Here is a 27653-nt window from a genome sequence, read left to right on the forward strand (position 1 = left end):
AACTTGAGGGAAGGTATTTTCTGTTTTCATTTTCCAATTACAATTAATCTTAAATACGAAAGAAAGAAAAAAGAACCTAAATCAAAGAGAATAATTTTGATCTTTTGTTCAGAGAGGTCAGAACATAAAGTAATCTTAGACAGTACCTCATGGTGTAAACATCAAACCGGCTTTAATAACAAAATAAGTCAATGAATTTTAAAACATGGTTTTTCTTTATCGGATTTAGATAATCCTAATACCAGCTGTAATAATCCAGTCGACCATTTGATCCCACATTTAGACGTAAACAATATTTGCGTGTCCCATCCGACTTTACAATTAATTAAATCATATGAAGAATTCCAACTTTTCTATTAACTGTTTACTACGAACGTTTAGGATAAGATCTGCTGAATGCCTCAATAAATCTAAAATTAGACCACAATTTTGTCCCTTTTCCAAAACAGTAGACTTAATTAATTGTTATCCCCTCCCGCATGACAGGCGGTCAATGATATTGTTGTTTTTGATAAGGGTTACTGCTGTGTACCATACAGCGAGAACGCATTCGCACAAAATACCAACTAGAAAACACACATGTTGATACAAGTTGCAGCTTCTATCGTTAGAAGAGCAATATCTCTGGTGTTAACACTGGTGGAATCTATCCCACGCTTAATAGAAACATTCACCTATCAAATAATTTAATAAAAGTGTATACACTTTGACAGATTTATCAGCAAAAGAAATGATCTCTTAGAAAATAATGGATAATTAAATATACACATTTCACAACAAGTGCTGGGGTAGCAGGTAAAATAAAACAAACAATCACACGAAGCATCATTCCCATGTGGGACTGACCAACACAGCAAGTTTCTTACGAATTAATGTCTCGTGTTGTTTTGTAGACTCTGGCTGTATTTGCTAGACATACAGCCATAAACTATGTATAGGAAACATATATCAGGAAACATGAATATAAATCAGGGCAATAGCTCTTTCATACAAGGTTTAGAACTACTATGAGTAAAAACGAAACTCACTCAGAGAGAAGGATGAGATCAGACTTTTATGCAACCCCTCTCAACAATGGAGCTGAAACAGAAATAAATCTTAAATTATTTCAATGTATCGTTTTATTAATTTATTTGACCAGCTAACAGATACGGATATAATTTAACAGACACTTGTTTGGAATTTCGTTTTTCAACATACTGAACTGTATAGATAGTGAACAACAAAAAAGGGAATTCCGGCTTAAATTATTATTTGCTGCCTTTTCTTTTATTATGACCCGTACTACAGGTCTGTTTTTGTTACAACTCCTTGTCCGATTTTAAACATGTTTTGTTAAATTACTAAGATCTCTATATTTCTAATACAATATTAATGATCACATAATAAGCCCATAATCAAACGTTTAATGAACAAACTAACTTTCAATTAGAAACTGATATAGCTTGCTGTTGGCACTGCGATACAGACTGGGACATGTCAGAGGCTGTACGATGTAATAATGGTTTTTGGATTAGAAGATTTTAGGGTTTTACAGCAGTGTTATGGATACCGGCCTGTATTTCAGTGCAGGAAGTTGGTCCCTTTCTTTATTGAAATGGTGTCTGTATTCAACAGCATAAGGCAAGGTATGACAGTTTCTATTTCTTGAATCAAATATATGATAAGTAATCTTATTTTGTCTGATCTTGCTTGGGTGAAATATTTTCATTTATTGTTTAAACTTGACATTCCAAATCGTACAAATTCGACTAAAATCAGAAACGAACTTCAGAAATAAAGACAACCAGACAAGCAAGCATTAACAAGCATTAACCAAGCAAGGTTTACGTTTATGGAGGCTGTGGCTTTCCCTGTTGGGTTTTCATCCTTGTTTTGATTCATTTTCTTCGGCTGATGATACTTCGAGATAACTGATTTTAATGCAGAAGTTGGAACGTCAAACTGATATATACTTTTTATTTCGACCATCGTAATCAAAATAATGTAAGGCAACTGTAATACACCATCAAACTTTAGGCAAGGAATTTTATCATAATTATTATGCCTTTCTTTCGTTTATAGTTTTCAATATTGCCACTGTCCTGAATAGTTATAAGATGAACAAACATTTATAGGTTATAAGATTTGTATCGAGAAACATGCACGAGTTCTACAGCGGAAATATTATGCGACTTTAGGAGCGCAGTAGTATTATTCCGCAAAAGAACGAGTGCATATTTCGCAATGCAAATTCAATAATCTTTTTATTACAAACGCATCTACACTTAAAATTATTATATAAATGATTCAAATTTGTTATTAAGCTTGAAAGAAATAGAAAATATCATCATTAAAGAACTTTGAAACACGACGGCATATATGAAACTGACGTCACAAATGACGTCACATACCAGATACGAATTTTGAACGTCAGTATAGAAAATATTGACATTTCAGGTTCCATTGAAACTTAATGGAGTTTTAAACGAGTATGTAATAAAATATTATATACAATACATTGTTATTATGACACTTTCTGCACTCAAGCCGAGATCGTCTTCTTTCACAAATAAACAAAATGATTAAATGTAGCCTAAGAGACTAAGGATAGATTTCTCGGAAGCCCAGAGCACCATAAACACAGCCACAGAGCGACGCATTTGCAAAGTAGGCCCTCAACAAAAAGAAGCTGTAACGGAAAATTATTATTGACAGGTTGCTTCAAAAATCCAACAAGTACATTTTAATTTCATGCAAAATAAAGAAAAAAAGGTGGGGGAGGAAGGGGTAGGGGGTAGAAGGGATGGGGGTGAAGGGGAAAGTGGAACAAGGATGAATACACAAAAGGCAATGCTACGTTCCTTAATCACAGTTGACCTACAACGTAAACCACAGCAGCGCAGACACTCACGTACAAAAGACACACACACACACACACACGCACGCACACACACGCACGCACGCACATAACTAACTTACATAGATAAACAAGTAAGATATAACAACACTGTACGGCACCGCCCAAGACAAACAGACGCACAAGCACACGCACGCACACACATACACACACATCAGGAAAAAACAAGATTCGGGCACCGCCTGAGGGTTCCGGCAGCCAAAATTAAGGCGGGCACGATAACTTACTCGTAGTAAAAGGAGAGGGGGGGGGGCGCAAATACAAGGGAAAGGACGAGAAGGGGCGATAGGGGGAGTGAGAGAAAGGAGGAAAGAAACACTAACAACACAAACAAGACAACGTACGCAACACAACATACAAGAAGGACAGAAAACAAAACATTTTTACATTTATTCAGAATAAAGCTAATGACTACAATTTTTTACAGTAATTGTATCAATGTAGACATTGTCAGTTATGCACCTGGTAGGGACTTTTATCTTTGGAGCAAGGTTTGTACTAAGAATGAGAAATTGCGTTCTTTGACCTGCGGCTGTGTTTCTATTGGATATAGAAGCTATGTTAATTTACGAGTTTTATTTTGTATATTATAGAATATTATCAAGTGCTATGCATGAGTGCATATTACTCTTATTAGCCATAATTATAGCTTATTACATTTGTATCGAGAAATATGCAGGAGTTCTTTCGTGGAATAATATTGCGCTCCTAAGTCGCGCAATACTTCCGCTGCAGAACTCATGTATATTTCTCGATGCAAATCTAATAATCTTTTTATTACATACCCATCTACACTTAAATTTTTTTATATATGATTCAAATTTGTTATAAAGCCAAAGTGAAATTGAAAATATTGTTGTTAAAGTACTTTTAAACGCGACGGCATACATGAAATTGACGACACAAATGACGTAACACGCCCGATATGGAAATCGAACGTCAATATGGAAAAATATTGACGTTTCAGGTTCCATTGAAGCTTAACGAAGTTTTAGAATGAGTATGTAATAATTATAGGTTATTAGATTTGTATCAAGAAATATGCAGGAGTTCTGCAACTATGCATGAGTTCTGCTCCTAAAGTCGCGCAATATTATTCCGCGAAAGAACGAGTGCATATTTCTCGATGCAAATCTAATGATCTTTTTATTACATACCCATCTACACTTAAATTTTTTTTTATATATGATTAAAATTTGTTATTAAGCCAAAGTGAAATTGAAAATATTGTTGTTAAAGTACTTTTAAACGCGACGGCATACATGAAACTGACGACACAAATGACGTACAACACCCGATATGGAATTCGAACGTCAATATGGAAAAATATTGACGTTTCAGGTTCCATTGAAGCTTAACGAAGTTTTAGAATGAGTATGTAATAATTATAGGTTATTAGATTTGTATCAAGAAATATGCAGGAGTTCTGCAACTATGCATGAGTTCTGCTCCTAAAGTCGCGCAATATTATTCCGCGAAAGAACGAGTGCATATTTCTTGATGCAAATCTAATAATCTTTTTATTACATACTCATCTACACTTAACTTTTTTTTATATATGATTAAAATTTGTTATTAAGCCAAAGTGAAATTGAAATTATTGTTGTTAAAGTACTTTTAAACGCGACGGCATACATGAAACTGACGACACAAATGACGTAACACACCCGATATGGAATTCGAACGTCAATATGGAAAAATATTGACGTTTCAGGTTCCATTGAAGCTTAACGAAGTTTTAGAATGAGTATGTAATAATTATAGGTTATTAGATTTGTATCAAGAAATATGCAGGAGTTCTGCAACTATGCATGAGTTCTGCTCCTAAAGTCGCGCAATATTATTCCGCGAAAGAACGAGTGCATATTTCTCGATGCAAATCTAATAATCTTTTTATTACATACCCATCTACACTTAAATTTTTTTTTATATATGATTAAAATTTGTTATTAAGCCAAAGTGAAATTGAAAATATTGTTGTTAAAGTACTTTTAAACGCGACGGCATACATGAAACTGACGACACAAATGACGTAACACACCCGATATGGAATTCGAACGTCAATATGGAAAAATATTGACGTTTCAGGTTCCATTGAAGCTTAACGAAGTTTTAGAATGAGTATGTAATAATTATAGGTTATTAGATTTGTATCAAGAAATATGCAGGAGTTCTGCAACTATGCATGAGTTCTGCTCCTAAAGTCGCGCAATATTATTCCGCGAAAGAACGAGTGCATATTTTTCGATACAAATCTAATAATCATGGAAAAATATTGATGTTTCAGGTTCCATTGAAACTTAACGGAGTTTTAAAATGAGTATGTAATAATACTTATAATAGCATCGGAGCCAACGTAACACATTTGAAGTAGTTCTGCGGGCTCGCTATAATCGTCATTTGTTATAAATATTATGAAAATGCAATGTCTTGAGGACAACAGAATAATGTGCAAGCAAAACGATAACTCTTGAAAAATATATGGAGGTAGCTTTTTATTTCAATGGTTTTTGGTTTTATTTATTGTGGATTCCCTTGATATCTGACGTTAAGCTGTTTTACCACTAAAAACTGACTGCCATTCCGATTAGCATTGTATGAATTTGAAAAAAAAAACAGATATAAAAAAAGATAAAAACAAAACAAACAAAAACACAAAACAAAAACAACAACAACAACAACAACAAAAACAACAACACAAAAAATACCGGTAGCATGGACCGCTGTGCACGGAATTTTAAGTACAAGTTTACCACTTTGGGCGAATAAAATAAGTAATGTATTGGCTATAGACACGTTTTAGGTGTTTAATGCTTAATAAATGTTGTTGTTGAATTAAATACCAATGACAATATCTGTATTAATACCGCGTAATGCGGATAATGGGATTTAAGCACTTGATCTTGAAATCAAGTCGTCTCTTTAAATTAAACTAGCGAAAGGTTCATTACACTTAATCTTATAATGAGTGCCTTAACTGTTCAACCACCGTCCGTTTATGAACGTTATGTGATTTTTGAGCTTATCCAATTTACACACTTCGTTTCATTTCCTACGGTTCACATGAGTTCATTATGAGTACAAATGTGTTCTACTTTGTCTCTTGTTGAAAATCAACGAAGATTTGATATATCTTGGGCTTCATTTCACACACAAGTTATTGTTTGAGTTATGTTTGTTTATTCTATTAACATACGAGTCTATGTTATGTCATATGTAATACAGTTTTGAAATATCGGAAGCATCCTTTGCTACCTAGTTTTTGTTCTTCCTTTTGTTTTCTTTTAGCCGAGTCAATAATGTAACGTTTAATTAGGCTACAGCGTATGTTAGTTTCATTTTCCGCCATTCTCTCTGATTGCAAGCTTAGAAATGAATATGTTTGATATGAATTATGTCATAATGAATATCTTTAAACCATTTCAGCTGGGCATTGTATCATGTTTTTAAACTGCGTCAGTTTTGACCTTGAGCTTTATGTAAAGCCAATGACTTAAAAGTAAATTCTAATCCCAGACAAACGTCGAGACGCATGATTCAAATAACAAAATATGACCATGGCATATCATTTCTGTTGTATTGGTAGTGGATTATTTTTTCGTGAACTTGTATGTGGACAAAGTCATATTATAGCTACCCTTACAGTTCGCCCAAGTTGCTCTGCCAATGGAATTGCTCCATTTTATTCAAATCTGGCCATTCTATTTCACATACAGTTGTCACATCAATTTTATACATCAATTGTATGTATTAAATTTAATGGCGAACTGCAAAATGGTTTCAAGTTGAATACAGCAATTTCTCGCTTTGCTATCGCTTGCTCGAAATTTTAAAAATGTCTTAAAACTGCTGTATTCAATTGTTTTAGACAAAATTACACGGTTCGGTCGTGGTACGAGTCAGACTGCACTCCAAAAACAATACCTTTCCAATAGTGGGACAGATTTCTTCTATGCTTGTATCTGTCCTGCCGAAGGTCAAGAGCTAGTACACTGGCGAGAGCGGAATTTGACCGAGGTCTCCATTTCCCATATACCGGTATATGTAGAGGTCAAGGAAGTCGTTGTATCAGTTGAAAATTATGATTAAAATGAAAAATTAAGTAAACATTTCTTAAAAGAACTGTAGACTCAACAGAGCCTAACGGTACAAATCTGAATTTTGAAACTTACCAATCGGGGTATCAAAGAAAACTTGTTATTATAACTGACCCTTTTGTGAAGCATTCGACTTTTCATGAAATAGATCCATATATCAGATGTTAGAATATCATTATTGTAACAGAATGATTTTAATTCCACTACTCTGACTGCGCATCTCTGTAAGTATGTGCTAGGGGACGCGATGAATCGCACTTTTCGTTGCTCTAGATGAACAAACTCAGTCATACCGAACCTTCTAGAATTATGTTTGGTTGCATTCTAGTTACCATGTGGTCTTCTACAAATGTTAAACACTGATCAATACGTCACCTCTAATAGTCTTTTATAGACACTCGGACTTCATATCACCATTAAAGACAATGTCCACCGGTTCGTTCTCTTCAAAGTTATGTTTTAATTCAGCTGGCGAGAAATTTATATAAAGGTTGATGATTACGAAAATATTTCCCCATAAAGACAAGAAAAACAGAATCGTGGCGCCAATACATTTCATAATAAATGTTTTGTAAGTATACCAAAGCGCCGCTTAAATCTCCTGTCGAAAGGTGCAACAAAACAATGTTATTGGCCTTATTGGACACTCCCCTAAATACCCGCTTTCTCCGTTAGAAGCAAGCGTTATTTGAATTTGGACCTATAAGGTAAAAGACTTGGAACGGCATCGATAATTAAATAAGGACAACTTTAGAAGCAAACTGTAGGCAAAATGGGTGTCGCGGAACAAGATGCATTTCGTGTTTTAGAACAAACTCCTGGGTACAGGTTGGAATTGGAATGCAAGAAATTAGTTCCTTTCTTCATGAATAAAGTGAATCTTTTCAAAAAGATGAAACACGGTATGATATGATTTCTTTTTGTTTCGAAATTTTGTTTCTCTTGTCACACTATATACAGGACATTTGTTTGTTTCATTGTAAGATTGAAATGTATTTCGCGAGTGAACACCAGATGTAATATTTTATGGCATAGCTACGAGTGAAAATGTAAACATGGTGTTTATGAGGGAAAGATACTTTGATTTCACATGTAAAACAAACATTTTTTCTTTTTTATTTTAAAATTAAACTATTTAAAATTTCCAGCGCGGCCGCGGCGTTATGCCGTCTAACGCTATGACGTAATAATTGTGACTTCAGAAAAATCAATTGTTGAATGATAACACAGTGTGTAATAGGAAGACAAATCGGGTCGTGTTAGAATTTTGATTTATATTGTATTTGTAGTGTTGCAGTTTAAGCCAAATACGCGTTATGGAACTGTCATGATTTAGTTAAAAAATCCACATATTGGTAATAATAAAAATATAGATCTAATTCAAATCTATTTGGAATGAATCGATACACTGATTAAATTCTTATAGCAAATTAAAATCGTTTGTGATATAATTCATTTGCTAAACAGACTGTCCATTTTCAGATGTTAATTTGGATTTGATACTTCGCATTTCGCTGAAAGAATTTCATTTATCTATCTGAAATAAGTGAATAGTTCTCTCAAATAATCATTTTCAATAAAACCAAGATACGTTTCATATCTAAATTCTGTTTTAAATTTTACATAATAATCTAGTTTGGTCATACTATGAACTATACCACTCAACTCTTGCTTTATTAATCCTCATTTCAATATATGAGCCGTGCCATGAGAAAGCCAACATAGTGGCTTTGCGACCAGCATGGATCCATACCAGCCTGCGCATCCGCGCATTCTGGTCAGGATCCATGCTGTTCGCTAACAGTTTCTCCAATTCCAATAGGCTTTATCTATCAATAAAGAAATTTAACATTTTTTGCCACAGAAGTATATATATCATTATTTAATTCTTCGTATTGAGGTTGAAACATCTATCTGAATTTATTACTATTAATACTGTTATTATCATTTATTATTATCATTATTAGCATTAATATTATTATAATTATTATTAGCATCGGTTTTAAAAACGAATATATACACACTGAGGTCTGACGCCTTAATAGATATGTACAGCATTTATGGTAATAACATGGGAATTTTCTTCGCATTTTGCCGATGCGGTAGACGATAATACACTAGTTACTTATTTTTACGCATGATCGGTAGTTATTTCCCTTCGACAAATGTTTCAGTTATTTTTTTCATTTCATTTCATTATTGGCAAATCGGCATTACAAATGCCTTTGACCATTTGCAATATCTAGTACAAATATGGTGAATACATACTAATATGTAATAAAGAATCAATTTTACATACAAATAAAGTGGAACATAATTTGGAGTCCGTGGCTCAGACAAGATATGTTCTTATTTGTGCTATGATATACTTTATAGAATGTGTAAAGTGTATTTGGGGAAGGAAATCTATTGTAGTTGGAAAAAAGTGAATACATTATATTCCAGACTAAACATGTAAAATCAAATTAAATCAGCAGATTTGTTTCACATTGCCATGGCAACAAAAGCGTTACCATATTGTTAAAATAACGAAATATTTATATATTTGTCATTTATAAACCGATTTTGAAAATTCTCTGTTGTTAATAGTTAAAGATAATTGATGGAGACACTACAGCTATATTGAATACTGTTATAATGCTGCCCGGCATTCACTTCAATGTAATATCAAACATTTTCCTTGTTATTTTCTTTCGCTTCTTGTATTTTACACAGGTTAAAGTCAGATCGATCACGAGGATCAGTTTACATGTAATTGGCTTGATTTTCTTTCTCCATAAATAGTGTCAATTTCACGCTCAATAACTAACCACATAAGCTATCATAAACTACGACACTAGAATGCAATTTGCGAACTTTGCGAAATATATCTTTATTTGCAACAACGATGTTTAGGAGTTTTTTTATGCATGTATAAAATCACATATATGAAATGATATGTCACGGATTGTTTCAAAAGATTAAGCTCGTATATATATGTGTGTGTTTTCCTCGGGTTATTTAAAGAACCCAGTTAAAAAGATATTTGAGAAAAAGCTATCAAAAAATCTTATATTTTTTTCTGTTTGAACTTATTGCTGAGGTATATAGCTATACACAAATGCACAGTGTTGAATCGAAGTTCATTCACAAATTTGCCAAAAAAAACCATCTGTATAAAAAACGATGTTGCCAGATCCGCTAGTTTAAGTATATCTGTTACCTAAATTACTTGATATAAAATCTTTAAGACTAAACAAACATGGTCATAATACAACAGATCTGTTTTTGACAAAGGTCGGAATCTTTCCGTATACATTAATTCCTTTTGTGTTTATGCCGTTCTATCAAAGGGCTAATCGATGATAACAAAAATTATTTATTGAACATTACAGGTCGGGCCTATCATATTGATCAATTTATCCATACTTTGTAATTGTCTTTTGTTAAACAGGAGTAGAAAATCTATAAAGGATATATTTTTTCAGCATGTTTCTGTCTTTGTGTATAAAGAAGCGTATAAGATTGCTGTAAACAAGTCCTTAAGTGGAATAGATAGCGCAACAAATTGGTATTAATCAATAAGCAATATATTTGTATACATAATTTCCTCAAAAGGAAATAATAACCGTTGGTATTTGATTTCATTTACAGTGAAAAATAGTTAAATACAAGCTAAATTGATTCAACCTTGGAGTTTTGTTAACATTTTTATTAAAAACATTTGTTCTTATTTGAGTTTTTACAATTGACGTTAAAATTTAGGATTGGCACAGTTTTAGATTCTTAAAGGAGTGTGAAATAAGCAAAAAGAAGACTTGGAAGGAGAAAAAAGTTTAACCTATAAATCACGGATATTGGTTGAAACTTGATTTTAAAGGGAGATACGGGTCAGTGTTAGGACACAGATATAACTTCTTATGTTTATCATATAAATTAACATAAATTATTTTTTCTATTGGGAGACGTAGGTTAGGATAGCCTATTTCATGAAAATCGATGTAAAATACATAATATAGCAATCATATTTCCGAAAGTTCGGTTGGATAAAATATTTCAATCACATTTGCGAAATTAAAAAAACATATTCTTGAACAAGAAAGAAACCGTGTATCTCCGTTTAAAGTGCTCTGATATTCATTAAGGAGAAAGCAGAAGATGCATGATGTATTCCTTTCGGTTGTTAAGAAGGCACCAGAGCTACGCTCTGAATTCGAATGTGCTGATATGGTTTCATGGTTCCAAAGTCACTCGAATATCTTAGAGACTCTCCAAAAAGGTAAACTATTTTCACAATGATACATTTCACTTGTTGAAACATCTTACTGACAGTTTGAATAGAAATGTTAAGTATCGTCATTATACAGCGATTAAAACTAGAAAAAAACGTCGTGAAAACCGATATAAAACGTACGTAAAACCCGTGCAGAATGTTCAATTTCTTCAAAGAACAGAACAGAACATACGTTTTATTTTGACTTGTACATAGTACATCATCAAGTTCAAAATACAACTCTCTCTATATATAAATATTAACTAAGTCACAGTCAGTTGAAAAGTACATTGTGATATATAACATTCTCATTTCTAAATATTGTGTTTAAAGTGACGATGGCTAACCCACCTCGGTATCAGTAGATCAAGAAGTAATATTTATAATGTTGCTTCTTATTAACATATCGCCTTTATAGTATAGAATTTATTTATAAAGAAGTTTCTATTCTGTGATTGTAATAGTTCTATAAACTTCACCATACTAGGTGAAAAATTCAAAATTCAACGACATTGCAACACTTATATCATTGATTAGTACAAGTACATGTACACTTCTAAAAACAATATTCTACTAACTTAAGTTATAATAACAGTTTACCATCTATAGAACGGAAGATAATTTCATTAACATTGAATTCTAATCTCTAGGAAAATTAACGTCTGCTAAAAACAAATACATTTTTGTCTTTCCGGTGCTAGAGGGTTCCATAGAGGTTCCACAGAGGTTGTGCTTTATTACCAATATTGTCAGTCTTATATAGAGATGTGCAAGGCAAAAAGTATCACCCTTAAATTGTTTAACTATGCATAACTTGTAACTGCACTGTAATTGTGAAAATGCTTACAAAACGTCTACGATGGCCCTAAACAGTACACAGTAAACTTTTATGTACATGGTCCTGTAATTGCGAGACATGATAGCTTAGGTGCGCATCATAAGCCGGTTCAAAATTACCAGGAGTATTTTGCCAGTGGCCGTGTTGCCCACATCATGATAAGTTGTTATACAATTAAAATGACTGGATATAAAATCCTCCTATTGGCTTCGTGAAACAATTTAAGTACGAAATAGAAAAATAATGTACCTGGCTCTCATTGACTACCTGCAGCTGGATTCCCCATGCCGCTTAACTGTTTCATATGAAAGACGCAACGTCACGTAACAGTTTACACAAACGGAGAATACACCGACAGTTCAGAGTACTATTTTCAGGTGCAAAATTAGTCAGGCACGGAACACTGGTTGTTAAATAAATTATAGAACATAGAATTGGTTACCCTTATTTTTCAACAGATTTTGAAACATACACACTCGATATGCATTAAGGAATCCTTAGTGATCCAGAGGTAACACTGACTACGACACAAGGGACCGTGAGTTTAGGCCCCTCCACTGGGATAATAGCTTTACACTTGGCATTCTTAAGAACCAAGGAAGCTTCTGGTACTGGAGCGTCTTCTGTATCTTGCACTATACTCCCACTAACATCACTAACAGTCTTCTAGAAGAGTCAACCATACGGGTCATCGGTGGCGACTATAAAGCAGGTTAGGACAAATCCTTCATGGCCGTCTTAGTCTTGAACGCAGCCCCTTGAAATGTGATCTATGGATATAGCCCGCACTGCGGAGAGTTTGAAACACTGGGAGAACCATTTTCTGCTAGCATGTCCTTTTGGTAACGTACAGAGACAAGATGTCTACATTCTTTAAGTGTCTAGTTGGAAGTTTGGCTCAGTATAGATTTCAATTTAAGTAGCGCAATAAAAGGGTTGGGTATCATTTTTTTCCCGGTCAAATTTTAATCTTTTTTATAAAAGGACTGAGTATCAATTCATCTAATAAAATCAAAATTGTAGACTTTGATTGATCGTGTAGTTCGTAGTGGTTGATTGTCTGTTGAGCTCAAAGTAGATAATTTTATTGGTACGTACATGAAATTGAACACGGAAACAAGATACTGATACTTTTTAATGCCGGAATCTTATAAAGTATTCTCCAGTGAAAAGATAAATAAATATTATTATTCCTTTAAAAACACTGAAATACATGTACCCGCATGTTGGTGTAGAAGTTTTTTTTCTTTCTTTGTTTCCAGTATAAACGCCATGGCGTGATTAAATGGGTAATATTTTGGTCAAACCGTTGGAAAGACATTAAATTAGAAAACATACAGGCTTGATTTATATGTTGTATCGAATTGTACTCAAGTATACACTTAGTGAAAGACATTTCTGTGGAACAAACAAGGATCATATATTTGCTCGATGTTTTAACATCAAATTATGCTCATATGTTTCATTTCTTCTTGTAACGAACTTATTTCATAATTACATCTGCCAACGCACAGCTCTTCCCTTTGAAACGTTGGAAAGCTGACGTAGAAGACTGGTGTACAAGGCGCCTAGATTCAACGTACTAATGTCCAAGACACTGCAAACTGCATACGATTTACATAATATTTAAAGTTGATAACACTTTGAAGAAAAGTGTCGATACAATATATTCCATTATAAGAATAAAATGAATTGATTTAGATAAAATATGTAAAATAGATCTTCAACACATGTTTAACATTTATTTCACACAAATTCTTCTGTGACGGTAACACTGACGTGGTTTATCTATTTAAATATTATTTAAATATTTATATCTCCTGTTTGGCGGCACGAATATATCTCATTCATTATCTTATTGAATGTATAAATTAAAAACAAACATGTTAAATAAACGTTGAGTGTGTTAAGCAGTATATTTATAAAGGAGTGAGCTTGTCGGTCGGTCGGTCCGTCGTTGGTTTTCAAGGTTTCCGGACAATAACTCCTGAAAGGCTTGACATATTAAAATATTTTTACACAGGTGTAACGCTTGGGCCTAGGATCATGAAAGTTGATAGGGAGGTTGGTCATGACCAGCGGATGACCGCTATTGATTTTGAAGTCAGTAGGTCAAAGATCAAGATCACAGTGACCCGGAACATTTAAACAGTTTCCGGACGATAACTTGAGAACGCTTGGGCCTATGGTCAGGAAACTTAATAGGGAGGTTGATCATAGCTAGCAGATGACCCTTATTGATTTTGAGGTCAGAAGGTCAAAGGTCAAGGTCACAATATCCCAGAACGGTAGAACCTTTTTTGCAGGGTTGATTTAAATCAGGTGTAACATCATCATATAGATCTATAGGACAAGTTCGGCTTTGACATTGGCTTACTTCTGTGACAAGGCCGTATTGTGGGGGTATAATTTGTCACTCCTATGACATCTTTAGTTTCAGATTGACAAGAATAAACAAAAAGACACAGATTATACTGTGTGTCTGACAAGACAAGAGGGCAGTTTTGATATTTGCCTTTTGTCCCGTTTCGTTTGACCATTCTGCAAAGTAATTTTAATACATATGCGTCTATGGTTCATTTTTTTAATATTTGACATGAGCGTTTATATGCCTTTTGTTACTAATAATGCACGTGCTGTTACTAATAATGCACATGCTAGGGATTCGCCTCATGAGGATAGCTTATTTATTTTCACCTATAACTTAGAAACACGGTGGTGATAGTCTTAACGTATACAAGGAGCATTGTATTAGTCTTCAATTTTTAAAGAGTTCCTAAAGTCTTCCTTCATGCTAATCATAAATATATGAGCTAGATATATGTAGTACCTTGTTTCACACCCTCTCTTTAACCTCATTTCTTCAATTAGTACCATCTTCTTAATGATGTATTACAAACTCTTCTGAAGCCGGGGTTTATGGTTAGGTCTAATATAAGTACTGGGTGGCAATGTACCTGTATCTACGTTATGTTTAATGTGATATGTTTGTAAATGTGCATTGATGAGATATGAATAAAGAATAAAATTAATTACATTTTACACGATGTAAACTACCCGGCGCTGTTCGGACTGTTACAACGCCATGTTGTGTATCCGCTTGGTTTGGTTTTTCTTCTCTCTTTTTTGTGTTCATGTTCGATATCCATACATACACTATAGTAAGGTTTCGTTTTAAAGCTTGCTCTAACATGGCTTCTTATGTTGGAGCTTTGCCCTTGTTTGTAAAACATTGAAAAAATAAGAACACCATCAAATTTTACCATACTGGTTACATTAACGAATCGTTTTAGTATTCTAGCTCAACTAATGTGTTTGTTTCCATCCCATAGTAAAACCGTACTCACGGCCCATAGTAAAACCGTATTCACGGTACTCACGGTTTTTATCTCAGCTGTATAAAGAAGAAAACAGCACTTGTTTAAACGTTCAACTATTTCGTCGTATCATTATGGTGAATCAATCGTTACTGACATTTTTGTGTTGGCTAGTAACATCAAGGTATTTTTTACATTTTTGAACGGTCTTAAATCATTTTATAAAACGTTATCCGACATGTATAAGCTCCTCTAATCAGTGATGTTAAATGTGAATGAGCTGATAAGAAATGGACTGTACACAAACAATTTCATTGAACCATATAAGATTACTGAATGTATTTTCGTGTGTACAAAATTTGAGACAATATGTTTCATTTCAGAGGCAAATGAAACTCAGTGAAAATTTCTGCTTCTATGTTCTCCGTTCTCATGTACCTATTACATTAATCATTGTAAAACGAACATTTCTGAGCCTTCTACCCAACTAGTGGCCAGTACTGGTTTTTTTCCCATACATGTGAACGACCAGAATTCTATTCACAAAGAGCTTGGGCAAGTCAGCCAGAACTTTCTCTGTTCTGAGGGTTTTATCTCACCCCCCCCCCTCCTCTCCCCCCTCTCTCTCTCTCTCTCTCTCTCTCTCTCTCTCTCTCTCACTGTAAACAGATCGCTCGGCATTTGCACCTGTAGATGAAGTCACCACGTTTGCCTGTATTTATGTATATAAAGCACGTTTATCATGAAAATATCGCTATATGAATTTAGGTTATAGAGGATATGTTTTTTGTTTCAGTGTAAGATTGAAATATCTTTCACACATGAACACCAGATGCAATATTTTCACGCATTGAAATTTTGAGATTATTAACAACATGTCGTGAGATATGACGAAATTTACCCATTTTATGGTTTAATGCCGGTGAAAATATATTTGATATTTTTCATTGTGAAAATACCTGATATATTTTACTCTTATATTTCGATTGACGGAAAAATATGTAATAGGATATTCTATGAAATGTTTTGAAATGAAATACTAGTAAAATGAAGTAGTGAAGTCCTCATAAAGATTAATTAGATATAACGGCATTTAAAACGAAACTTTGGGCAGACGATCCAACAACTATCTGCAATGTATATAATCAAGATATTTACAATAGTTTAAACCCGTCTATCAGCAATAATTCACAATGATTTCCGAATTCCTGTTTAAATACTGTAGTATTAACCTGAATTGGGAGTTCAAATAAAATTAAACAATTTCAAAGTAAATATCGAATAAGTTCAATAAAAAGCTTATATTAAGCTATCATGCAATTTAAACAAAAACAGTTCCCAATTTGCTATCGGTTTAGGATTTGACTGAGAAGTTAAATCTACTGTCTTCACTTTATACACACGTTATGTCTAATCATGACGTTCATTTCTTGTACGTAAAACTATGAAACAGTATGTAATTCACTTAATCAACTGTTTCAAATATTAATGCGTTTTTAGCTCGACTATTTGAAAAATAGTCCGAGCTATTCAACTCACACTGGCGTCGGCTAAAGGTTTTCATGTAAGAACGTATAGCTATCATTTAAAGGCATATAGCTTTGAAACTAACTTTTTCTTTTTCTAGTCATATTATCAACCTCACATGGTAAATCTCAATACTCTGACTATGTTCGGCCAAAATGATATTACTTTTTACTTAGAAATCTTTAAAGATGGCATGAAGTAACTAGTGACTGGCAAATCGGTTAATTTGTCAACCGATTAATCGCATAATCGACTATGCAACGATTCGATTAATCGGATAATCGGTTTAACCTTGCATATCTCTAAGTCACTTCAATGTATGTTTTATAATATTACTGTAAAGAATGAACCTCACAGAACATCAATTCCTATTTTTTGTATCCCTTCATAAAATATGATAAGTTAACGCATAAAAGAAACTATTGTGAAATGTAACCTTCAACTCAGTCTGCATTATTCACCCAAAGGGGTTATCCGTATAATAGTTTTAAATTAAAATTATTGAGCAATAAGATTATTTACGATTTATTAAATTCTTAGTTAACGAATGGCATGATTTTAATCCACAAAATAAAAATTGAAAATGCTTTCGCTAATAGCTTGCATAAGTCTTAAAGGCATGCTATGCATATGCTATACTAATGTCAGACTTTAGGCTATAGTTTTCGGTTGTTTAATTAAAAGCCATATATTCTCCAAATATCTGGTGATCCTATATGAAATTCATTTCTTTTGACACTTGAGAAAGCCATTTACATAAGTATGTTTCCCTTGGCGTAATAAGCCACCCCCCCTACCTCACAAAAAAAAACACTAAAAAACCCCTAAATACCCGAAAGAAAAGATCAAAAAAACTTAATATTATTCGTTTAGGGTCACAAGTAATTAATAGACCAACGACAAGTCGTATCGCGCTATGAATGAACGCCGACGATTTTCGATTGTCCGATTGTTTAGCCATCATGCAAGTACACATAGTTATTATTTAAAGGCATATAGATTTGAAACTTATTTTTTCTAACCAATTTTACAGGATCAAACCCCATAACTCTGACATGCATTCTGGGCAAATTATGTCCCCGTTTGGGCTTTGAAAATCCTGGTTATTTTTTTTTGCATGCAGTTTCTATCTCCAAAACTAAAGCAGATATTGATTTGAAACATCACATGTGTATTCGGGGTTACACAACTAGTTGATAGCATCCAGTCCCATAACTCTGACATGTATTTTGGCCAAATTATGCCCCCTTTTGGACTTAGAAAATCCTGGTTTATGTTTTGCATGCAAGTTGCTATCTCAAAAACTAATGCAAACATTGAACTGAAACTTCACACGTTCCTGCGGGTTTATAAAACTAGGTTATAGCATCAAGTTCCATAACTTTGACTTGTATTTTGCGAAATTACGTTCCCTTTTGAAGTTAAAAAACTTCTGATTAAAGTTTTGCATGCAAGTACTATCTCCAAAACTGATGCAGATACTGGATTGAAACTCTATAGATGTTTTAACATTTAGGGTAATATTCCTGCTTCTTGGACAAAAATTCGCGTAACACCTGATAAAGTTAGGGGAAATGTCTCTAGAAAAATGATGGTGATGCCTTTATTACATCATCGATGTTTTTCAACCAGTCTCTGCATCACTATTTTCTCATAATCACCAATCAAATAAACAGTTAGATATAGGACTTGAATTTCGATATATATTCTGTATTTTCAGAGATTGTAGCGGATGTTATACGTCATTGCGATTATGAGAGGAAGAAAAAGGATGATGTCCTTATCAAACAGGGAGATAGTGGTGACAGGTGAGTAAAGTAACATGACAATCATAGACGTCTTGAAAAAAAAAACCTCTTAAAATTAAAGCAATTCGTTCACGGGCTTTCGTGTACGATCTACTTTAATATGGATTTATGTTAATTGATTCTTAAATTACATTTTAATATTTGTTGATTTCTTCTTCTCAAAATACACTCGTATTGAAATATGTTTTGCTTCCGAAGGTTGAATAATAAAACAAAGCATCAGTCGACATCGTCTTTTGTACGTACATTTAATATTTGCTGTTTGGTTCTGGGTATTTTTGCCTGAAGTATTAAAAGTATACGTTAGCGCTAGTACGCCTTAAGTATACAGCGTGCTACTACCTAACCAGACACTCCTTCAACGTAGTTGAGAAAATAAATGTAACTTAAACTGAATTGACTGTGAAATGCTTACCTTCAGCGGTATCTCTAACATCAAAACAAACAAAGATTTTTTTCAAAAAGCAAATATGAAGGCGTGTCTTTTATAAAATTTGCAACAAAGGTCTATTAAAGAATCGATTTGAGTGAACATAGCAACACGCGCGCGCTTAATCTCAAACGTTTATCTTTTCAAAAGATATCTTAACCTTTATATTGGCTTGCATGATAAATGTTACAAAAACTGTAACCTTTGTACTCAATACTTCATTTGATTATAAATTGCAGACAAAATATGAAACACTTCATTTTCTACACATTTTGAATAAAATTTGAAGTATAGCTTTTGCATTAAAGGTATTTTGAATAGACACATTACCAACACTATATTTCATGGGATGCGATATTCGCACATTTTCATTTCCGAGATTTAGTTCAACAGTATATTCTTTATCATAAGTTATTTTGCATTTACAATGGGAAAAGAACGAAAACGTGTACAGTCTACATTTTGATGATTCGACGACTCATTTAAATTCCTGAAAGCAGAAGCCTCTCCCAAATAAGACCTTAGAACTTCAAAGAGCCGTCGAATCCAGCAACAGAATGTGACACAGACACAAGCGTCCCTTGTCGTAATCGGGCACGGCGCAGAAAAATAGTTCCAGGAAAGACTAAACTACCAGAGTTTTCTGCGAAATTACTTTATTTTTCTTTGACGAGATACAACCCTGATATGGTTCTAACATTAAATATAAAACTAAATGCAACGGCACCAGAACTCGCTTCATTGATCAATGAAATCCATAATTGTCTTATCGTACTTCTGGTCCACTAAAATAAGAGTGTTCGAGTGGCAATACTTCCGTTCAAACGTTATTCAATGCAACGTTGTTTTAATATTCATTTTGTCTGCTAGACATTTCGAATCTTTTGAAGCAATGAAAGAAATTTCAAAATCGGCCTAAAAATAAGACAGTTATGAACAGTTCAATATATAATCCAAATGGCGGCCATTTTAGTTTTAATGTAACTGAAGATATTTATTCAAACATTTTAATTCTGAAATAAAACCTCTCTCCCCTTTCTAGCCATAAATGAAAGAAACGTTCATGCTTTACACCTTAAACTCGAGGAACTATATTTAGAGAAATAAATCTAATGTAATTAGAAGAGTGTTTGCTAAAAGATAATTCAGCAGTATGTAAATGACGTCATAAACGCTTAGATTTATATGGCTGTCGCCACGTTTAGCCATTTTCTCTATTATTTTTGCAAAAAACACAACACAAAATATTATGTAGAATATATGATGCTGAACTATATAAAAGTCTCTAGATCTAATAAAATTCTGTTCTGTTCTGTTCTGTGGAACGGTGAATGGTTTGACAATGGCTTTTATATAAAAAAACCCCATCTCATTGGTCATGGTATCGTTTCCTTAAAGGGTGTATTGTGATATAAATGATAAATGACGACATAATATTTAGCAGTAAGTTGAGATTATATGAAATATGTGTAAAATAGTTGCGTTTTTTTCCAGTTAAAAGTCCAAATAACTGATTGTTAAAGGTCCTAGATTGTAGTTGCCGATTGCTTTTAGACATGGGGTTTCTTTGCTCATGTGGTTGAGCAATTTGACGTAAAACTACAAGTCTGTATCTAAAAAGGACTTCTCTCTATCAGTTCTGGGGGCTTTATCTCACACTGTCCCTCTGGTCAGACCGCTCTGTGTCTGTTCAAGTACAGGATGGATGTCGCACCCTGTGTGGCTGCGTTTGAATATGTAAAGCGCCTTTGAACGTGTTTATCATGAAAAGGGCGCTATATAAATCTGGTAAAAAATAATAATAATAATAATAATAACAATAAAGTCTTTGCCGTAACCCATGGAATGGATAAGTTAAACAGAGATATATATGACGTAACGGTTTTGTAAGAGAGATAATCCACAATGTACTACGCTTTTAATTTCAAAACATATTAAATAGAATAAGCAAGGTAAAAATAGATAACATCGAAATGTGTAGAATGCGAAACTACGAATATGGATTTCGAGGTCTATCAAAAGAAAAATTAATTGTGGCGGAGACCAAAGAATTGATACCTTGCTATCAGAAAGAGCACGAGAATGGTTGATATTGTAATTTATCAACTCATCAACACAGTCTTTTTATATCAAGATTAAAATGCTATCCTGTTTTGAAACTTTAAGGTTGGCATTTGTGCAAAAAAACACATTCCCAGTTTGACTATGTGGTCTTGAATAAAGTACATACAGGATGTTTTGTTTGCGCCAGCTAGCGAACTCTGATGGAATAAAATATAATAATTCCACTGTAAGATCTGCGTGGTGTTCATGTGTAAAACATTTTTTAATCTGCCAAGTAAAACAAATAAGTTTCATGTTGTTTAAGTTTAGTGCTCTTCCGGCAAAAGTCCTAGTTTTGATGATATTTTTTACAGATTGTATATAATTCTACGAGGGTCAGTGTCAGTGTATGTTATACATGACCAGAAAGACAACCCTGCTGAGGTTCTCAAACAAGTGAACACTGCATGCTCGGCTCATGACTTCGACCGATCAGAACTGGGACAGTATGTGTGGACAGGCGGTAAGTCATTTCGTGACATTTATTAACTAAAACTGTAAAAGAAGATCCTTTGGAAGAGGTACGTTAAACGGACACCATGATTTCAAAGCACCAGAAATATCAAGCCATTGCCTCATGGATGACACATTATTTTGATATATTCCTTAGAAACACATGTGAATGGTGTTACTGACGTGCTCTTTATTAAAATTGATCTGTTCTTGTGCAGTATGAACTGATGGGTGGGTTTTAAATGCTAGAACATTTGAAATTTTTGCCCTTGATTTTTTACAAATGATATTTAAATAAGGAATGCATGCATAAGAGCAATAAAATTATCTTTTAAAAAAGTAGTATTTGTCATGTATCACTTAGGAATCAATGGCTTAGAAATGATGCGTATTTTTCAGGCGAGGGGAAATGTTTTGGAGAAGTTGCACTTTTGAAAGAAGACTGCATACGTACGGCAACAGTAGTAGCTGATGGAGACACAGACCTGGTGATAATTGACAGGAACCTATATAACCGATCAGTCAAGGACGTCCTCGAGATGGAATATCAACTAAAGACCAAGTTTGTTGAAGAGAATTCACTGTTTAAGAACTGGCCGAGCAAGCAGAAGAAGTTGTTGGTAGTTGCCTTAAAGAAAGAAAGTGCAAAATATGGGTCTTATCTTCTACGACAAGGCAATATAGCCGATCACATGTATTTTCTTTTGAGGTAATTTTGCTTTCTGTAGAATACGTTTTATCTAAATAAAATTGTAACTGTGAGTAATTTTAGTAAGTCCTGCATATTTAGTGACATATCTGATTGCATTTGTTTTCGATCAATATTCCTGACAATATACATTATTTGTAGACTATTTGAAAAGCAATAAATATGGCTGATTTTTGTGGGCATTTTTTGAAGAAAAGTATGTAAGAATCCACTAAATCTGGCATAAAAAGACACAAATGTTAGATTTCTAATTAGTATGCAATAAAAGCGTATTTTCAAATAAAATTAACTTGAAAAAGAATCTTTTTTCTGTACAAAATATCAGTATATCTCACGGCATGTTGTTAATCAGTCATAATGAATATTTTTATAACATTGTAAAATACATTTACTCTCTGCAGTGGTGAGATTGAGATCACGTGCGACCAAAGTCAGTTTAAACGTCAATATTCAGATTTATGGCGGGAAATGGAAACACTTCTTCCTGGTCTCCTCCCGAGGTAAGCAGAACATGCTAGTTCTCCCAACATATCTAGTATCTATATATCTTAATTAAGGCCTAAGATTCTATTAAAATGACATGTGACCATAACAAAAGCCTATCCAAACGTATTTATAAAACCTATCAGGAATTATATTGTATCATGTCACAGTTTCTGTAGTATTGTGAAATATAGTGTATCATGTCACAGTTACTGTAGTACTGTGTACTGAATCCGTTTCATTTACCGATATGAGTGTTTTTGAGTATACACTCATTGTGTCTTGCATGATGTCTGTGCACGCTTCTAAACTGAAAAATGTCATAAAACGCATTTGTTTCGTAAGACTTATGTTAATGAATCATTTTAAAACGTTCCAGGTTGTTATATTGGTAGGCATCGCGTCTTATAGTTTGTGTTCAGTTAAGTACGCTGCTAGGTATTTTCATGCAAAAATCTTGCAAAACAGGAGCTACATTTAATTTTTCCTAATATATCGTTACAGACGACATTCAGAAACGCCACACGAACGGTTGAAAAGAAAGAAGGTCCAACGCAAAGTCCTGCAGATGTGCCTACTTGGGTCGAATGAATCAGTGGGTGAGTATTTCGCTTACTTAATTAAGTCAAATGAATCGGTTGGTTAGTATTGTGCTTACTTAGGACAAATGTATCTGTGGATGAGTATTATACTTATACTTTGGTAGAATGAACCCGTGGATTAGTATTGTGCTTACTAGGGTTGAATGAATCAGTGGCTTGAATGAATCTGTGGGTAAGTATTGTGCATACTAGGGTTGAATGAATCCGTGGGTGAGTATTGTGCTTACTAGGGTTGAATGAATCCGTGGGTGAGTATTGTGCTTACTAGGCTTGAATGAATCCGTGGGTGAGTATTGTGCTTACTAGGGTGTAAAGAATGAATGAATGGGTGAGTATTGTGCTTACTAGGGTTGAATGAATCCGTGGGTGAGTATTGTGCTTACTAGGGTTGAATGAATCCGTGGGTGAGTATTGTGCTTACTAGGGTTGAATGAATCCGTGGGTGAGTATTGTGCTTACTAGGCTTAAATGAATCCGCGGGTGAGTATTGTGCTTCTATTAAAACCGTTCAGTTTGTTATAGTTGGAATGCATCCGTTGTAAGTTTGTGCTTCTAGTTAAGTACGTGTAGGTATTGTTTCATGAATGAATCCCTGGGTAACAGTAGTGCTACATTAATGATTTTGCTATATTCGTTACTAGCGAATATCAGTAAGACGCTCAATGACGAACCGGGGTGAAAGATGAAGGTCCAACGAAATCGTGGTGCAGTATGTGCTTACTAGCTTTGAATGAATCAGTGGGTGAGTATTGTGCTTACTAGATTAAGATCGAAATGAATGGGTGAGTATTGTGCTTACTAGGGAATGTAATCGTGGGTGAGTATTTGCTTATACTTGGGTAGAATGAACCGTGGTTAGTATTGTGCATACTAGGCTTGAATAAATCCGTGGGTGAGTATTGTGCTTACTAGGATTAAATGAATCCGTGGGTAAGTATTGTGCTTACTAGGTTGAATGAATCCGTGGGTAAGTATTGTGCTTACTAGGGTTGAATGAATCCGTGGTAAGTATTGTGCTTACTAGGTTGAATGAATCCGTGGGTGAGTATGGCTTACTAGTTGAATCGTGAAGTATTGTGCACTAGGGTTGAATGAATCGTGGGTAAGTATTGTGCTTACTAGGTTTGAATATGGGTAAGTATGTCCTGGTTGACTGAATTGGATATTGTGCTTACTAGGTTGAATGAATCCGTGTAGGTAAGTATTGTGCTTACTAGGATTGGACGAATCCGTGGGTGAGTATTGTGCTTACTAGGCTTGAATGAATCTGTGGGTAAGTATTGTGCATACTAGGGTTGAATGAATCTGTAGGTAAGTATTGTGCTTACTAGGGTTGAATGAATCCGTGGTAAGTATTGTGCATACTAGGCTTGAATGAATCTGTGGGTAAGTATTGTGCTTACTAGGGTTAAATGAATCTGTGGGTAAGTATTGTGCTAACTAGGGTTGAATGAATCTGTGGGTAAGTATTGTGCTTACTAGGATTAAATGAATCCGTGGGTAAGTATTGTGCATACTAGGGCTGAATGAATCCGTGGGTAAGTATTGTGCTTACTAGGCTTGAATAAATCCGTGGGTGAGTATTGTGCTTACTAGGATTAAATGAATCCGTGGGTAAGTATTGTGCATACTAGGGTTGAATGAATCTGTGGGTAAGTATTGTGCTTACTAGGATTAAATGAATCCGTGGGTAAGTATTGTCATATAGGGTTGAATGAATCTTGGTATATTGTGCTTATAGGATTAAATGAACCTGGTAAGTATTGTGCATACTAGGTTGTAATCACTGTTGATTTTGCTTACTATTAAATGATGTGTATATTTCTTACAGGGTTGAGTATGAATCGTTTGTGATGATAGTGCTTTGGATAATGAATCTTAATGCACTGTTGAATGACATTACTATTAAACAAGTGTCCAGAGATATTCATAGTTATGACTTCGAGTACTTTGTGTTTTAAAAAGAGCATATCGAATTTATATTCAGTCTTGTAAAACAAGGAATTTTTCATATCATTTTTACTGAACTTTGGCACTTTTGCTTTACTTAAAATGATTAAATTTTGTCAGTGGCCTAAAGTAAGTAACTGCTTCCAGTTTCAATGTCATGTACTTGAGTCGGGAAGTCTTTTTTATCATGTAGAATCATTTGATCGTACTGTTTAAGTGACATACGACAGGGTACTGAAGACAATGCAGACCGTCTTTAGTGAGACTTTATTTGTTAACATCGCAGGTACTAGTCGACTCTTATGACATTCTTAAAATCCTGACCTTTCTGCTACAAGATGACAGCGCTGTTGACGATTTGAGGAAGAAGAAACGTAGAGAAAGAGAAATTAAGAAAGGACTGATACATAATCTAGATGACGATGACGATTCTGATAAGAAAAGTGCTAAAGAAGCTGAACAGATATCCGGAATGATGAAGATGTTGGACATGAACCCAAAAACCACACATGGAAGACTTCCAACAGTTGAAAGTAGTCAACGCGTTATCAATGAAATCGAGGCAGGACTGAGAAACTGGATAGAAACTACAAGAGGAGGTGGCTCGCCTATTCCAACCCAGCAAAACCACTTGTCCGTAGCCGGTGTTGGTAGACGCAAATCATTCCAAGAGGTAAACGTAAAATCGTAATAAGATAATCTTGTACTTATCGTTAAAATCTGACGAAATGTGATTAGCTCCGTACGAATACACTTTTCAGTGTTAGCTGTTGACTGTTTAAATGTTTAGCACAGATTTATTTAATAAGAAGTTTATAAAGTGACAGATCTATACAGGCTTTCACGTTTTCATTAAACTAAATATGGACACTTGTCGTCAACTGGTTTATCAATATTCGTACAATGTTTCAGTTGTTTGTTGAATTTGTTCGACATTATAACTATATATTCATAATTCCATTTCCATTTCAAATTTTTCATTTGTATGATTATTTTTATATCGCTTTACAGGACTTTATGAAACCAATTTTTCACCAAACAGCCTCGTTGTCAAGACCGAAGACTCCAACAAAATGATAGAGAATTATCAACATGATGCAGACGACTGACTGCTTGCCATTACTCTGTGAAGTGTTACGATTGACTGTTCAGATATAGTGTCATAAATTATTTGAAATGCCAAATGAATGTGTATAGCTTTTCTTGTAAATTGTGCGATTGGAAGTTCCGATAAAGCACCGTTAATTGATTTGCAATGAATAAGATATTTCAAGCAAATCTACATGTGCATCGATTTTGTCAATGGTTGGATTAAAAGTTAAGATAGTGTCATGAATATTGGTATGAAATGGACGGAGCCATGTTTAACAAAAATGGTTCTTCTCTGTTCGCAATATTCCAATTAGCCATAATTAACCAGAAATGATCGCAGTACGTCTTGGTCATTAAGCAACAGTGAAAGTCAGATTCCCTGAGTTTTCTGTTCTTTTTAAGACAATATATTTGAAATAAAATAAAGCAGTATTTAGATTTTTACCACTCCTGTTATTACCGGATTTCCATACTATTCCATAGCAGTCCTTTAATGCGGATTTCACTTCATACAAATCGCCACTCGACCTGCGTTCATATTAAGTTTGTACAAATTAGGAGCGATCAAAGAAAAATACCTGCTTAAATATATTGTATTTAACTTACGCAACTATCTGCTGTTTTTATTATTCTAAATGTAAAGATGTCATCGTAAATGCACTATGGGTGTATAAAATAAGTCCCTTTAACCGTTGTCATGCCTAGAGAAATATGTATTTTAAAAATGTTACATCAAATTGCACGCATATTAGTTCAATAAAGTTTCTAGCTGATAATATTTTTGTCTCAAGTTGTTGATATATGAAAACCTTTGCCTACCCAGTTATGTATAAAGAAAGCCAATGTAGTTAAATTTTAAGGCTGTGAGTTCAATCTTCGAAAGAGGCAATGAATGTTGCCATACCAATTTACGTTCGATGTAAATCTTCATTCATATCAAGTACGATTGACGCAGCCCTTCATTCACCTCTGACACGTCTGATGTAATCGTCATTCACCTCAAACTAGTTTGGCGTTACTCTTCATTTACACCATACACATCTAGCTTTCCTCTTCGTTGGCACCAAACAAGTCTGATGTCACTCTTCATTGA

At 34.2% G+C, this 27653-nt stretch overlaps 1 protein-coding gene across 1 annotated transcript in view; it reads left to right on the top strand.

Moving 5' to 3' along the window:
* Positions 1-27338, top strand: part of LOC123553732 (uncharacterized) — a 47789-nt gene extending 20451 nt beyond the window's left edge. The window contains exons 3-9 of the mRNA XM_053547307.1: positions 18651-18738; positions 21586-21734; positions 22124-22433; positions 22835-22933; positions 23421-23553; positions 25755-26141; positions 26480-27338. Of these exons, the coding sequence (XP_053403282.1) occupies positions 18651-18738; positions 21586-21734; positions 22124-22433; positions 22835-22933; positions 23421-23553; positions 25755-26141; positions 26480-26545 (1232 nt within the window). The 3' untranslated portion in view covers positions 26546-27338. The remainder of the gene's footprint in view (positions 1-18650; positions 18739-21585; positions 21735-22123; positions 22434-22834; positions 22934-23420; positions 23554-25754; positions 26142-26479) is intronic.
* The last annotated feature ends 315 nt before the right edge of the window (positions 27339-27653 follow it).

This window comes from Mercenaria mercenaria, chromosome 7 (genome assembly GCF_021730395.1).
Source record: "Mercenaria mercenaria strain notata chromosome 7, MADL_Memer_1, whole genome shotgun sequence".
Classification (NCBI taxonomy): Eukaryota; Metazoa; Mollusca; class Bivalvia; order Venerida; family Veneridae; genus Mercenaria; species Mercenaria mercenaria.